The 17,483-nt window shown below is 34.5% G+C and overlaps 1 protein-coding gene and 1 non-coding gene across 2 annotated transcripts in view; one reads left to right on the top strand and one right to left on the bottom strand.

The window, feature by feature from the left end:
* The window catches only part of SCN9A (sodium voltage-gated channel alpha subunit 9), a 157,874-nt gene extending 145,723 nt beyond the window's left edge, over window positions 1-12,151 (top strand). Inside the window, exons 25-27 of the mRNA XM_027129270.1 lie at window positions 3,407-3,511; window positions 5,122-5,392; window positions 8,660-12,151. Coding sequence (XP_026985071.1) covers window positions 3,407-3,511; window positions 5,122-5,392; window positions 8,660-9,852 — 1,569 coding nt within the window. The 3' untranslated portion in view covers window positions 9,853-12,151. The remainder of the gene's footprint in view (window positions 1-3,406; window positions 3,512-5,121; window positions 5,393-8,659) is intronic.
* Window positions 3,199-3,306, bottom strand: LOC113605501 (U6 spliceosomal RNA). The gene has a single exon (XR_003427254.1). It is a non-coding gene; the product is annotated as a U6 spliceosomal RNA (small nuclear RNA).
* Window positions 12,152-17,483: the final 5,332 nt, after the last annotated feature.

Genomic DNA, 17,483 nt, shown 5'->3' on the forward strand with positions numbered 1-17,483 from the left:
AGAGGATCTTGAATAATTAATAAATCTTGAAAATAATTTCACAAATTATACCCTAATTTCCAATTTATTTTTCCTACTTTAGTCATTATATACTTGTATATGTGATATATAAGCACATACATATGGTTCTCCAGCATTCCCTGTATATAATAAATTATAGTGGATCTAGAAAGAGCAGTATGACATGACAGGACAGCCACAGCCCTAATTGCTTTGATCCCCTTGCTCTTGAATGTTATTCTTACAACAAGAATTGCCACTGCAGGAAGATGGGTTGGGTAGACATCATTACCAGTAACGTCAGGCAAAAGTTACTAATTTCAAAGCAGTGACAGCTACAGTTATCCCCTACCATTCTTCCAGTGTTTCACTTGCATTCTAAGCTGCTTTTTATCTTCTGACCCTTTCTGAATGGTTTAGGGTTTCTTTACAACCTACTAAGAGAATGAAAGAAGACAGGACCAACACGTCAATTAATAATCTAGAGGAGGTCTCCTGCTAGAGGCCTCTATATGAATTCATCTAATCCATGGAACAAACAAATGAAAGCGGTATCTCTATACAAGTGTATAAACCGAGGCCTAGAGAAGATAAACAACTTGTTTCAAATCAAGTAGTAGGTCATTGGTAGTCAGGATCCAAAGTTCCGTTTGACTGCAAAGCCTATTTTTTCCACAATGCAATGTTGCCTCTTAATGCTTTTTAACTTCAACACTTTGGTCTCAGTTTAGGACCCTGCCAAATTCCCATACCTCTTTCTAATCACCAGCCCCACTTTACTAGTTTGCCAACTATCCATCATTCTTACACACACTGTTTTCATCATTAACAAATCCATGTGATAATTGGGTTTTTAATAGTTCTTCAGAAAATATGCTTCTGAAAATTAGAACATAAGTTATTAATGAGTTCAATTTATAAAAGGGAAATGTATGCAATGTATTTACACAAATGACTAGTACAGACCTGGGTACATAGGAGTAACTTCTAAGTAACGTCAACCCTTTTCAGTAACTATAACTGTTTGGAAGGTTAATAACAACAACGGAAGTTATAAATAATTACTGAGTGTTTGAAATACAGTATCTTAATTGATCCTCACAACAAACCAATGAGGTACTCTTGTAATAATGAGATGATATAACCTTAAAGAGATTAAAAAACTTACCCAAGGGCAACAGAGATGGGGATTGAACAAAGATGATCTTACACCAGAACTGGGGTCTTCTTAACTACTATATAATACAGCCTTGACAGAGTGTAAAGACCAGCCTGACTTACAGAATGTCTGCCACCTAGCTTTTTTTCTTTTTTTTAATATTAAATTTTTATTTTTTTTTACATCTTTATTGGAGTATAACTGCTTTACAATGATGTGTTAGTTTCTGCTTTATAACAAAGTGAATCAGTCACACATATACATATGTTCCCATATCTCTTCCCTCTTGCGTCTCCCTCCCTCACACCCTCCCTATCCTACTCCTCTAGGTGGTCACAAAGCACCAAGCTGATCTCCCTGTGCCATGTGGCTGCTTCCCAATAGCTATCTATTTTACGTTTGGTAGTGTATATATGTCCATGCCACTCTCTCACTTTGTCACAGCTTACCCTTCCCCCTCCCCATCAAGTCCATTCTTTAGTAATGGGATGCATTTTCCAAGGTCTGTATAAGCTACAGTTAAATAAAATCACAACACAAGTTTCTCTACTGGAGCGTTTTGTTATCTCCTATTAGCTTCATCGCATCCTTCATTATGTTGACAACCAGGGTATCATCAAGGGAAGACAAAACCTGCTACTTTGGTTTTTACCTCTAATTCAGAGTTATCTTCCCAGTGTTTTCCTAGCTTCTTGTAAGTTCTTGACCTGCTGTGATAGTCAACCCTCATCACTGAGGAATAAAGGGTCTGGGCTTCTCTTAACATTGGCATGAAAGTTCTGTCTCACGCATCAATAGATCAGATAGATGAATGCCAAAATTGCACAAAGACTTCCTATCAATTAGAGGAGATGTAAATTAAAACACATAAGACAGAAGGGGAAGCCTGGTTATCGTTAGGTATTTGATAAGAAAATGCAATCCAGAAAAACCAAAGGGAAACCATAAACAGATCACCTTAGCTCCAGGACCCTACAAGTTAAGTAAGGATTTCGGAACTGTAAATTCCCCAAAATAACTTCCTAGTTACATGGATTGTACTAATTTATGCCATAACTAAAAAGTTTATATTGTGGACTGATGAGGAATATGCGTGAATCTGTATAAATTATAGATAATTTTAAGAAATTAACGGAGTCTAAAAGAATAGGCAAAGTTTCTAGGCCTCCTTTGTGAGATTTAGACTTATACAGTGTAGAAAGGAACAAAAACTTTATTTAGATGTTAATTTATTTACTGTTGAATCTTTAATGTTGTATATTCAATTAGAAAATCCTTCAAGTCAGAAACCCTGGATTACTGGTAATTTTCTCAACATCTAAAACTCTATTACATGTAATGTTTACACCCAATAAAGTGTTTATGTTGAAATTCCTTGTTTGGAATTAAAGAGGTAACTAAAGAGTTTTTTTTTTTTTAATAAATAAATAAATAAATTTATTATATGTATGCCAAATATATGTGTGTGTGTATATGCAGTATTTATGGATATGTGCTATACATGTATATAGTATATTCATTTATTCTGCTAAGGGAATATGATATATTAAAATGAATGCAAGTGAATATAAAAATAATACTATTTTAGCTACCACTTTTGGCCCCTTACTTCCTACTCTTTATGAGTCAGTATGGCTAATAGGTAAACATTAGCCAAATTATCATTCACTACTGATATATTTGTTATTTAGCAATGAAATGCCTGGTGAGACAAGTAGCAGATAAAATGAGATAGCAGGTTAGGCTACTAAAAGATAACTGAGCCAATCATTATTGCATGTAATCCATATATTTTGTGTATTATGCATACTGCATTACGTACGGAGAGTCTGTGCCTACACGTAGGTAATTCTTTAAGACAGGTTTGATTTATAGCTACCTTGCACATAATAAAAGGCATTTCATTTCTTTAAATCGAAGTGTAATTGATATATAACAGTATATTAGTTCCAGGTATACAACATAATGATTCGATATTTGCATACATTGTGAAATGATTACCATAAAAGTCTAGTTACCGTCTGTCACCATCTGTCACCAAAACTACGGAACGCTTCACAGATTTGCATGTCATCCTAGATCAGGAGCCATGCTAATCTCTGTATGGTTCCAATTTTAATATATGTGCTACTGAAGCGAGAAGACACTTCATTTCTATATGAATACATTTTTAACCTGAATAATGATCTGAAGGAAGATCTAGACAATGATTCTGGTTTTAACTAGATTTATTTTTTATTTCTTTACCTTGGAGGTCAAGATATCTTTATGACAGAAGAACAGAAGAAATATTATAATGCAATGAAAAAGCTGGGATCCAAGAAACCTCAAAAGCCAATACCTCGTCCGGGGGTAAAAAAAAAAATTTATATTTAGCATGTAAATTTTAAAATTATTTTCAATTCATCTTTAATATATAATTATTTCTTAAACATGAATGCATATATTTTAATATTTTGAAGAAAAATTCTTATAAAACTGAACATATGTATTTTGAACACTATCACAGCTCATAATATGCCTTCATATAATTTCTTTTTCTATAAAAATGGAAAATAATTATATATGCTTTTTTTTTTTTTTTTTTTTTTTTTTGCGGTACACGGGCCTCTCACTGTTGTGGCCTCTCCTGTTGTGGAGCACAGGCTCCGGATGCGCCGGCTCAGCAGCCATGGCTCACGGGCCCAGCCGCTCCGCGGCATGTGGGATCCTCCTGGACCGGGGCACGAACCCGTGTCCTCTGCATTGGCAGACGGACTCTTAACCACTGCCCCACCAGGGAAGCCCCTATATATGCTTTTATCTCTACCTTAGCTATACAACTTACTATTAGTACAAATGGCCTGTAGAGAATCAAAATAAAATGTACTTTTGATTGAAATTTGATTTTCTTGATGACTTTATGATGTAATGATGGCTCACTATCAGTCAGGTGAAACTAACCTTGTAGATCTCTGATATTACAACAAATAGCCAGAGAAGCAGTTGGACTGGTCATGAATCTAAACTTTATCTTACCATAGGGTCAAAGAAAGACCAGAATAGGCTCAGATGTAAATAGTGAGTCTTAGCAGTTAAAGAATAGTTTGTATTCCTCTAACAATTAAAATAATTTTAAATGCATTACATGTTTTTCAATTTCTTTTCAACATAACACACCTTACCAAAAGTCATGGCTGTAGACAGAGCGTCCTAAAGATGGGAATCCACTTAGTACCAGCTGGCTACATGAGGATTACCCAGCACTTTTTAAATAGACACATGGCCAGGTTTCACCCAGACCCTACTGAATCATAATGTATGAATTTAAAGCTCTGGTATTTAATTTTTTCAGTACACTACTTGACTTTGAATACAGTGCCTTAAAACTTGCCTATGCAACTAATAAAGTGATTTTGAAATTGGGTTTCCTGGAAAGCATAATACTATCAGTGAGACTGACAAGAAAGGTGATGTGTTAAGTATGGGTATGTTTGGAAATGTATATTCTATACATGGAAGAGATAGGAAAATATAGATCTGATATTATAGCAGTAATATCAGTACAAGACAGTGCCAACACATTAGTCAAAATAACGTGACAAAGTAGAAATTTAGAGATGTCATTTTATTACCTTGAAATACTCGAGGTAGTAGAGCTGAGGTTTTCTTAGTTAAACTTACCTTGTGATCCTGGCAACTCCTGTATAACATACTAGGGGTGGATATGCTTAAAAGCAAATGTTAGTTTACAAGGCTCGCTGAAGACTTGGTATACTAAAAGTCAACAGCAACAGAAAGTTTTCATGTACTCTATGATTTAATAATATTTCTTGTACAAAGCAAGAACCTATGACCAGGGATAATTTATGCAAGTTTTGAAGACTGATACCTTAAAAAAAATTTTTTTACTAATGTAATGATTTATGGATACTACTTGCAAAATTTACTGTACATTTCCTATTATTTTTGTTTCTTTGCAGAACAAATTCCAAGGATGTATATTTGACCTAGTAACAAACCAAGCTTTTGATATAGCCATCATGGTTCTTATCTGCCTCAACATGGTAACCATGATGGTAGAAAAAGAGGGACAAAGTGCATACATGACTGAAGTTTTATATTGGATCAATGTAGTTTTTGTTATCCTTTTCACTGGAGAATGTGTGCTGAAACTGATCTCCCTCAGATGCTACTACTTCACTGTAGGATGGAACATTTTTGATTTTGTGGTTGTGATTCTCTCCATTGTAGGTAAGAGCATTTATTAATCAGATTTCCATTTTGAATCAAACTAAACATCACACATACTCAGAGAAGTTTCTGAATTCTTGAGTGTAAACTTACTTTTGAGTAAGTTAGTGACACTGAAAGAGTGAAGGAACCTTAAAAACAAATACCTCTGTGTCAGAATTCCTAGGTTCACACAACAAGCCTCAAAGCCACACATATTCTGTTCGTTGGAAGCACATAAAACTCCTTGATATTTGATTTCCAAGATTACCCTTCACAAAGGTAGCAGCTGGGTCTATAGGTAGGTATATCTTAGAAGACCAATGTAGAATCTGAAATCACTTCCGGTTTTTACACATATGAGAACTATCCTTTGATTAATGATAATATAACTAGCCAGAATATTGGTGACTCTTTGTGAAAATTATTCCTGAACTCAAAGTAAAAAGTTAAGGTCTGAAGAAATGCCAGCTTCATTTCTTATGGCTTCATACTTGTCAAGTTTGTAATCATTTCTCAGCCAACCCCAGTCATATCTGTGAATCACAGTATTTGATTTTATACTTCCTCTCATTTCATTACCATAGCTGTTTTTTCTATCCTATTGTTTTTTTATTATTTGTACATGCCTTGCCCAGTAGTTTAGGATTGCATTTATTTTCGTAATTATGAATTTTAGACAGAGATTGTAGAGATTATTTAATACAAACTCAATTTGGAGATACTGAAACAGGCAGGACAAGAAAGGTTAAAAGTCACATAACCTAAAACTGCCATATTGAGTAGTATAAGTTAGAATAGGGATTCAAAATCAATTTTTGAAAAAGGAGTATTATTACCAGAGGTGAGATTAAAGTTAATATATAAAAAACACAAAATTTAGGTAGGAATCACATACAACAAGCAAAATGGTGGAAGCATTCCAGTTAACTTAGGAAGAAGAAAAGTGTATCCCTCTATCACCTCTATTTGTAACAGTGTTGGCTGATACAATTAGATAAGAAAACAGAGAGGTACGTATATTTGAACAATGGAGCAAATTTTCATTTTCAGATCTTATTATGGCACTCTAAAAATGCAAGAGAATCAACTGAAAAATATGGATTCAATTAGAATTCAGAAGGCGCAAATTTTAAATTGTACATACCAATGTTAGTAATTGTTTTATATGTGGAGCAAAAAATTAGAAAATATGCCTAAAGAAAAATTTCATTCACAATTCCAATAAAAATAAAGTAAAATACCTAGTAACAACTTCAACAAGAAATGTATAAGACTTCTATGAGGAAAACTAACAGAAACAAAAGAAGGTTTAAAATAATTGAAAGGCTTTTCTTGTACTTGGATAAGAAGGGTCTCCCTGTAATCATGACCATTTTTTTAAGAGATTAATCTATAATTCCAGTGTTATCCCAATGAGAATATGAGCGTCTTTTTGTGTAGTGGGGATAATAAATTGGTGATATAAATCTAATGATTCTAAAATTCACCTGGAAGAAAAATTAGAGTAATGAGGGGTGACTTACATTGCTAGATATTAAGATTATTATTACATTGATGAAGTAAAACAGTGTTTACTAAGAAGCTCAATGGATTCAAATGAATAATCCAAAATTAAACATCAATATATAGAGAATTACTAAGTTACTCAGTTAAAAGATCTCATGGATCAAGATTTATTAATTGATGTGTAAAAATTAATGTATTAAAAAATGCATTCTAGTGGAAATAGATTTATAACCATGAGCTTGAATAGTCCTTTCTATTCATGACAAACTTGACTCCATGAAGAAAATATAATAGATATGACTACATAAAAATCAAAATATTCTATGGAGGAAAACTCACTACCACCACCAAATTAAAAAAAAAAAGGTTGAAAGACAAATTAAAAACAGGGCTATTGTTAATGTAACCTTTAAGGCCAACAAAGAATTAGCACTTGTAATAGAAAAATAGTCCTCATAAATCAGTAAGAAAATAGTAAATCTCCCAATAGAAAAATGGGCAAAGGACTAGACTAGGCCAAAAAGAGAAAGTTGAAAATAGTCAACAAGTATACAAAATGTCCAATAAATAATAAAAAATTTTTGGATTATTTTTTCCCCAAAGAAATGCAAATAAACTATAATAATGAGATGTTTTAAACATCACAAAGTTTTTTGGGTAAAATTATAAAGAAAAATGACAACACTGGTGAGCATGTGGAGTGTGAGCACTTTCATAGACTATCATTAGGAGTGTTAATTTGTACAGACTTTCTGGAGATAGACTTGCAATATATAACAAAATTTTAAATATACTGTTTGACCTACCTTCTTGTATTATCAAAATATGCCCATGGCCCGTGAGCCATGGCCGCTGGGCCTGCGCGTCCAGAGCCTGTGCTCTGCCACCGGAGAGGCCACAACAGTGAGAGGCGCGTGCAAAAAAAAAAAAAAAAATGCCCATGCAACTAAAAGAAAATATACCTGCTTGGATTTTTTTTTTTTTTTTTTTTTTTTTGCATTACGCGGGCCTCTCACAGCTGTGGCCTCTCCCGTTGCGGAGCACAGGCTCCGGACACGCAGGCTCAGCGGCCATGGCTCACGGGCCTAGCTGCTCCGTGGTATGTGGGATCTTCCTGGACCGGGGCACGAACCCGTGTCCCCTGCATTGGCAGGCGGACTCTCAACCACTGCGCCACCAGGGAAGCCCTGCTTGGATATTTGTCTCAGCCAAAACAATTGGAAACAACATAAAATTCTTCAATATATGGTTATTTGGACAGAACATTATACAACTATAAGGAATTATTCTGTTGTCATTTATATGAAAATATGTCCATAACATATGATGAAGTAGCTAAAACAGATGGCATAAAAAAGCTCCTATATCATGATTACATTTGTAAATGTTTGTGTGCTTGCATAGAAAAATGGAGTGGTCCTCAACAAAATATTAACAGTAGTAAATGGTTGGTTGATATTTCAGGTGATTTATATTTTCTTTTTAGCATTTTACTGTGTAGCTTTAATTTTTGTACCCTTAACAATTAAAAAAATTGTTGTGGAGGAAAAAAATAAGATCTACAAACTTAGTAAGGGAGAGAAAATTTCACAATAGTAATTCTAACCATTTTCCTGTGGGATTGCTTGATCCTTGGGTTGTTATGAAATTGCCTTGCAATGTAAAATGACAATCCTGAAATCATAAGAGGTAAGATGGCACATAAAACTATTTAGAGTCATGATTTTCTGTAGCATGGATATTTAAGTATTTTCTTTGTATTCCTTCCCTCTTCACCAGGTATGTTTCTAGCAGATTTGATAGAAAGGTATTTTGTGTCCCCTACCCTGTTCCGAGTGATCCGTCTTGCCAGGATTGGCCGAATCCTGCGTCTGATCAAAGGGGCCAAGGGGATCCGCACGCTGCTCTTTGCTTTGATGATGTCCCTTCCTGCGTTGTTTAACATCGGCCTCCTGCTCTTTCTGGTCATGTTCATTTACGCCATCTTTGGAATGTCCAACTTTGCCTACGTTAAAAAGGAAGCTGGAATTAATGACATGTTCAACTTTGAGACCTTTGGCAACAGCATGATCTGCCTGTTCCAGATTACCACCTCTGCTGGCTGGGATGGATTGCTAGCACCTATTCTCAACAGTGCACCACCTGATTGTGACCCCAGGAAAGTTCATCCTGGAAGCTCAGTTGAAGGAGACTGTGGGAACCCATCTGTGGGGATATTCTATTTTGTCAGTTATATCATCATATCATTCCTGGTCGTGGTGAACATGTACATCGCTGTCATTCTGGAGAACTTCAGTGTTGCCACTGAAGAAAGTACTGAGCCGCTGAGTGAGGATGACTTTGAGATGTTCTACGAGGTTTGGGAGAAGTTTGATCCCGATGCCACCCAATTTATAGAATATAGCAAACTCTCTGATTTTGCAGCTGCCCTGGATCCTCCTCTTCTCGTAGCAAAACCAAACAAAGTCCAGCTCATTGCCATGGATCTGCCCATGGTCAGTGGGGACCGGATCCATTGTCTCGACATCTTATTTGCTTTTACAAAGCGTGTTTTGGGTGAAAGTGGAGAGATGGACTCTCTTCGTTCACAGATGGAAGAAAGATTCATGTCTGCAAATCCTTCTAAAGTGTCCTATGAACCCATCACAACTACACTAAAACGAAAACAGGAAGATGTGTCTGCTACTGTCATTCAGCGTGCTTACAGACGTTATCGCTTACGGCAAAATGTCAAGAACATATCAAGTATATACATAAAAGATGGTGACAGAGATGATGATTTGCCCAATAAAGAAGATATGGTTTTTGATAACGTTAATGAGAACTCAAGTCCAGAAAAAACAGATGGAACTCCATCCACCATCTCTCCACCTTCATATGATAGTGTAACAAAACCAGACAAAGAGAAATATGAAAAAGACAAAACAGAAAAGGAGGACAAAGGAAAAGATGGCAAGGAAGGCAAAAAATAGAGCTTCACTTTGATATATTGTTTACAGCCTGTGAAGGTGATATATTTGTGTTAATAAGACTCTTTTAAGGAGGTCTATGCCAAAACTCTTTTTATCAAAATAGTCTCAAAGTCAGTGCAGTCGCTAGCTCTGATTCCCTAACATAGGTGAGCAGCATTAGCAGTGGCTATTTTTGCATTGGTAAATGAATCTATAAGAATTCTTAGGAGTAACTGTACAGGGATTATTGATTACAGCAAACAAAGGTGATTTAATTTTGTTTACTTTTAATAACTCAGAAGACCATGTAGAAAATGTTCACATCTGCCTTGTCATCTTTTCACAGGATTGTAAACATTCACGTTTCCCATGCAAATACAAACACACGCGCGCGTGCGCGCAAATATCTATCATTTGGATATCTACAAAAGTATTTTCCCGTGGCTTTGCCATGAAGTGCCCTGATGGAAGGAATGAATACTAGTAATGAATGTTTAGTTAAAACATCTTGTTATTATTAGGGGGCAAGGCTCTTTTATCCATCTACAGTGGTCATTCTATATTTTGAGGTGCTTAAATTTATTCATATTGCATCAAAACCAATTTATATGTGCCTATTAAATGCCATGGGATTAAAAACATGTAGGCTCGTCAGTTCAACAAATGCTTTTTATTCATCTTGACTCATATACCAACTAGGATAAGAGTTACCTTTAGAGTATTGTGCTTCATAGACTGCCTTTTTCTATATCCTTCTTTGTTCATACAATAACTGTGGAACATGAAAAAATTATTTTCAGTATGTATCACATTCCTCGAAAGAAAAAAATGAAGGTAATTGAGAAAAGAAGCAACTGGAGAAAGCTTTATTCACTTTTATGTATACAGTGTAACACTGGACTGTGCTGCCCCAAAATACCAATAATAACCCAACTCTTAGTCATTTTTGTCACCGTCTTCTGCTTTCTGATTCAGTATTGTTGAGTTATGCTTTAGCACTAAGCAAAGTTGATATTTCTCTTCCATGGAGTGCTTCCAGATATGCAGGTAGATATTTGATACCATGGAACATGTTTGAGCAGATAATGACTTGGGCACAGTATTAACTGTGTCTCCTGCACACCATCCTAAGTGTGTATGGCATGCTTTCAACACAGACTTGTGTGTGAAAAGGATGAAATAGCATTCATCCTCTTGAACTTTTATGCTTTCATCTACAGAATGAGAAAGATGTCACTTTCTCCATAAAATTCTATGATTATGAGGTATATTATGTATCAATCAATAACATATCCTGAGCTTATAGTTTACCAAGCACACATTCATTTTGCTTTAGCTGTTGTCCTTCCACCAAGGATTATGAATCTAGTTTTTTAAAAATCCTTGTTAATAGTGGCTTGAAAAGAAACAGCCATGATGTATTTTTTATGAGTTTATTCCAGGAATATGAGATCTTTCTTCTATCGAGTTATTCATGCACACACAAAAATCGAGTTACATAAGTAGAAAGAATTTTATTTAGAAGATTTTGTGGGAGTTTTCAAAGCAAATATATACAACAATATTTCATTCATTTGCTTTCTTAAATGAAAAAAGAACATAAATATATTTCTATCTTAAGTACTTAAAGCAATTTTTTTGTTGTTCTGGCTAGTTAAAAATAAAGGAGATTTAAGCATACCTATAGAGATGAAGAAGTATAGGTAGAGAATGAGAGGCAGAGAGGCAAAGAAACACAGAAATGAGAAAGACAGATAAAAACCAAGAAAGCGAAATTTCCACAGAACTTTCTATCTAGAATGTTTTCAGCATCTGTGAAGGAGATTATCACGTCTAGACATTTGTCCTAAGGCACATATGAAATTAAACCTAGGGCCAAAGATTCTTTACACCTAAATTCAATCACTCATCTTACATTATTTGAGCCTCTTTTTTATTTAATATATAAGATACCATGCAGTGTTTTCCTAGACTATGTGGAGCATTGCATCACATCCCTGATAAGTCTGTTGAAAATAGGTTTTGACAATTTAATTAGAGAACCATACAAAATATATTAACATTTGTAAGATATTTTAATACATTAAATTAAGAAATTAATACTAACTTAATTTGAATGCAGTTTATCCTCATCATTTTAAATCTATATAAATATAACTGCACTTTGCATATTTATATAATACAGTGTGAAAAGATGTATAGTGGGTAGGTTTATGTGTGATTTACTACTAATGTTTTTACATTGCCTGATTTTTATGTGAAGAAAATATTGGCAACTGGTTCCTCAACACAATTTCTTCTTAGCATTTCAAAAAAAAAACTTACAAAGTCACACTTCTGTTTCATGCTGAACCTATTTCATGCTGAACTATAATTTTTTTTCAATATAACATGCTTAGGTTTTGTATATGTATGTTTTCCCAGGAATGTCTAGTTGTGACTTTTTATCAATTACTAATAATATTTGGAACCAAGAGCTCATTTAATACAGTACAAGCTTGAAGGAAATTTAGACTTCTCTTTTCATGTAGATTACTGTTTGGTACTGATTATCAGATACCACCCTCAGAAAGCACTGTCATGCTAATATTTAAGTCACACAATCATTGAACTCATTTAACCTAATGATATAGAATGGCAGTTACACTGTAAAATTTAAATTGGAATAAAACTGAAGTGAACAGATTTGAATACAAATCCATTCATACAATTTGAATAAAAGTGGGAGAATCTCACTTTACCTTTTTGACTGTTACATAGTTTGCAAAAGATATAAGTGATTTATGGGCTGTTTCTAAATGCTGATTGTTGAAAACCTCAACCAAAAATGTTCAGCATGATTTCATAGAATTTTAATAGCTTTGTTAAAAAGAGTTCAGATAAAATGCATATGTAAATAAAGCAGTTCTAAATAACAATTTCAGAGAAATGTTACTGGGAGTGATGAAAAAGGGCCAGCTAAATTAGAATGCCCAAGTAATTGGCTTGGGTTTAGGACCTATGTATAGAGGCCATCAATTTCTGTTAATATCTGCGGTTTATTATGTTATATTCTTGAGGAAAATAATCAAGAACTGCTTCATAAAATTCAGTGAATAGCCGTGAATATAATAATGCTGTTTACATAGAATTCTTTACAAATTTCATATATCTATGAATGCTCAAAATGTTTGTCATAAATTATATTGTAGTTATACTTGAGACTTACACATTGTAATAGAATCTAAAAATAAAAGTCATCAAAAAAATAAAATCATGTTGGCATGTATCTTCTGTTTTTGTGAAAATAATCTTTAAGGAGATCAATTCAGTGCCTCCCTAAATAAGTTGTAGCTACTGATAACTCTTTTCTTTTTATTGAAAAATGGACAGCTTCAAATGTCTTCCATGAGAAGTTTTCCAGGGTAAGAAAGATGGGGATAAAGACTATAGAATTCCAAAGGAATTCATTGAAATCTACAATAGAGTTTGTGCAGGAGAAGAAAATTGAGTCAGGAAGTGAAAATATACAAACATTTAGCCACACAATGACAGTGTGTATCTTTTTTGTGTGATAGTGTTGAGAGGTAAGATAGCATACATAATGGCGAGGGCTTGGGTTCTAGATCCAGAATTGTATTTGGATACCAGTTAAGCCAGGACTCTTCAAATTTCCTTAATGCATTACTTAACATGTGCCTCAGCTTTCTCATCCGTAAAATGAAGAGAATAGTACTACGCTGCCATATGGTTATAAGGGTAGAATGAGAAAATTCACATGAAGCAATTAGAACAGTGCCTGACAACACAGAATCAAGAATTTATATTTCTAATAGTAGTTAGTGTGACAGTCACTTCGCTGCTAAAAGTATGAGCCCAAGCTACCTCTCCATCATACAGGAGCACAATGCAGTCTCCATAAATGTTAAATGATGATATTTCTATTTTATATGGGTAAGTGTGAATATAGTATCCCAGAGAGTCTCATGCATCCAGTTGGTATGTAGTGAGCATTCAGTGCACCAAAATATTTTTAAATTGAACTATTTTTTTAGATTTATGAATGCAAACAACATGCTAAAATGAGAAAACATGCATACTGTATATACAAAGGTTTAGCTTTTTCCAGGAGAGTATTTGGAGGTAGAAGTTCCCATATTAACTAAATAGTCAATCCAAACCTCTATTTTAGTTTAGCTGTGAGCATCCAGTCCTGTTATTTGTCTTTACACAAGATATACTAAAAAGAATTGCTGCTGAGCTGGGCCACTATTTCTACCTTGTGTGTTAGTATAATGGCGTGTAGAAAGGTATAAAATATTCCTAGGGAATCTCTGTACTGGCAGTTGTGATAGTCACTCTGCAGAATAAAATTATAGTCCCTCAACAGTACCATCACCTCAACCTGATTGGCAATCACATGAAGTTCCTACAACAGAACAGCTCAATTCTTCCTTGCTGTAGATAATATTATACCATAATCCAGGCAAAATGAGCTGCAGAGTACATGGTAATCTCTCTCAAGGGAGGGAAACGTTGCATACTGATTAGAGCAGAGGAGACCTCTGCTGCAACTACATTTAATGCATACAGGAAGAGAAACATGAATAATTGAGAGCTATAAACAAGCAACAGAGCAAACTGTTGCTACACTTTATTATTCTAAGAGTTGTATAATTAGGTACCTACATTAACAATTAATCCATCCCAGAAAAGAAAGCCAATTTTAAGAGATTTAGGAGGCATGTGTCATGTCTGTATCATGTGCTTTAACTTGATTCTCAAATATTTAATATACATTTTCATAAGCAGTTTAAAGGCAAAAACGTCATAGATAAAACTATAGGCAATAAGTATATAGAAATGATTCAGAGCTTGTTAACAATTTTGAAAACCTAGTGGAATTGAGGAAAAATTACTCCTGTTCCAGATGCTATATTTGCTGGCATGTGCTAGTTTTGATTGTAATTCATACAAGACAATATGACTTCTATTTAGTTAATTTCCACTAGGTGACTAGCAACACCTTGGGATATCTTTATGGGCCTATCAAAATAATTAAAAGCGAAGACAAACCGTATTACGAAGTGAAAGAAACCAATCTGAAAAGGCAACATACCGTACAAACTAGCAGGTGACACCAACGGGAATACTTCAACGCAGAACAAACTATTTCATAACCTTAGGGAATTTAAAATAAAATTGATTTTAACTGCATTAGACCCCTGGCAAAATTGAAAAGAGAACTACCAAAGAAAACCGCTGTAAAGTATTGAGGGAAAAGAACGCAATTCAAAGACAAGGTCTGGGAAAGACTCCTGACAAATTAAGACAACAAAAAAGTGAACTTTTCCAACCTTCCCCAAAACATCACGCAAACCCCATCTACTTTTTGTCTTTCTGCAGAGTTTTAGAGCTGCTGACACCTTCACTTCCACCTCAGCCTATGGAAACAAATCCATGAATTAAAAGCTTTTGTGACTCCTAATTACTTTCAAGGGAGTCAAACTTAGCAAAATTCAGTTTATGTTCAAAAAGAGCTAAATGTCATATGTGAATTGTTCATTCATTCAGTGAATATCTACTGAGCACCTTCAATCTGCCAGTCCCTGTTTCAGACAACGTAAAACAGACAAATCCCTTCCCTCGTGGAGATTTTATTTGAGGAGAGACAAAAACGATGACAACTGAATGATTATAAATATCAGAGAGTAATATTATATTAATTTATCATTCATTATAAGTCATGTATATATGAGTTAAATTATATTTTACTATTTCTTCTATTATTATGTTATATACTATTTTCTTTTATGATACTTTGAAAGAGTATCAGGACATTCCACTCTCAAAAGCTTCATAATTTTGGTTCATAACTTAAAGACAGTGACTTGAGGTTGTTCAGATTCTTTTACTGCAAATTTTGTAACTGTAGAAATACTCTAGCCATTCATTCTAATAATTTATAAGCTGTTTTGCCAGAGAAAATCACTCTGGAGCTAAGTTTTCAGCCCTAGTAGGTATTTTACTTCTCACTCCTACAAATAAGTGATTTAGAAATCAAGAATACAGAATAGTTATTTCACTTTGGCAGTTCAGGCCAAATATTTAATGAGAAAAGATTAAAATTTATAGTTAAAATGTGTGCTTCTGTTTGAAGCTAGGATATTACTATTGTTCCTGATGTTCTTCCCAATCCTGGAAATTAAGAACTAATTTTGTAATAAAATACGATGAATGAGACATAAGTATCAAAGCTCCACAGAAAACATTTTTTTTTCTTAAAAATCCTGTGAAATTCACAACTACCAAACTCCTAAATATCAATATCTCCTTTTGACTCCCGTTAAGAAAACAGTAAAGATAGAATTTTCTTGTAATCTCCCTAAACAACTCAGCCTGTCTTGATATATTGGTTCTAGTTGATGCTTTCAATAAAATCAGCTCTGTTAAGAGAAGAATTGGGGGAAACAGGTGGGAAAATAATTTCTCCATGCTTCATTTTCCTGCCTAATTTTTTTTTTTTTTATAAATTCATTTCCCTACGCATCTCATTTCGACCCACAAAGATTGAAAATTGGTTTAGAGTCATCTAATTTGGCCCTGACACTTGCAACTAAAAGAAAAGATGTTTATCTCTAAGGAATCACACAGTCTGTTTATTTGAGAGGTAAATGGGTCTGCCTCCTACAAACCTCGGCCAGAATACCGAGTGTAGAGCCGGGTTATGGGCAGAAAGTGATCTGGGAGGGAGCCAGGGAGAACAAAGGAAACGATCTACTTTAGCTTCATGATACTAAACGACAGACTATATGAGAAATCCGAAGAATGACTGCAGGCAAGAAGTGAATGTGGGTAAGCATATTTTTTTCCTTTGAAATAAAGCTGAAACTTCACTTAACTCTCATGCCAAGAGCTATAACGGGCATGATTAGTTTGGTCTTAAGAAGCCAATGCTGCTATAGAAAAGCAAAGCCCATTGACCCGAACAAAGCTAGGGAATCATTCTGGCAGCTTAAAATGGCAGGCGTTGGCATTTTTTTCCCATTGGCATTTCTTCCTGTCTAGTTATCTCCTTCAAGAGTAAGAGAACTCTCTTTTCTCTCCCCTGTATCTGTCATCTTCAGAGCTAAAATGAACAAATCTCTTCCTCTTTACAAGATCAATAAAGAAAATTAGACATGACTTTGAAAGCACTTAAAGAAATCTAAGCTCTGCTTTTCAGAGTGCAATATCATCTTATGCCTTTAAGGATTGCCAAAAAATATAAATAGCCACACATATACACAGCAGCAGCCTATTACATAATATCATGAGTTTAAATCTTTCTGTCACTTACTAACAATGTGACTATAAACTTGAACAATGTACTCTATTCTCTGAGCCTTCTTCATCTATCAGAGACTGGCACTCATTAGATCCAAAATATATAAAGATGTGGCAGAAACTTAAAAGGGCAACAATTTATTATGCATTTTCTGAAGTATCTCTCAATTTAGGATTCAGTAATAAATTCTATAAAATAATATTGAGCATCTACTGTATCTTGGAAGAATCAGTCCACAATGATAGTACGATGCTTTACTTCCATATTGTACCATGCGAACATGATGAAGATGAGTTAAATCTAGCCAGGGTAGACTAGAGCTGAGTATTGAGAAGTGAGTAAGAGT

The sequence above is a fragment of the Aethalodelphis obliquidens genome, unplaced genomic scaffold, assembly GCF_003676395.1.
Source record: "Aethalodelphis obliquidens isolate GAN/ISIS:26980383/991018 unplaced genomic scaffold, ASM367639v1 scaffold2, whole genome shotgun sequence".
Lineage (NCBI taxonomy): Eukaryota > Metazoa > Chordata > Mammalia > Artiodactyla > Delphinidae > Aethalodelphis > Aethalodelphis obliquidens.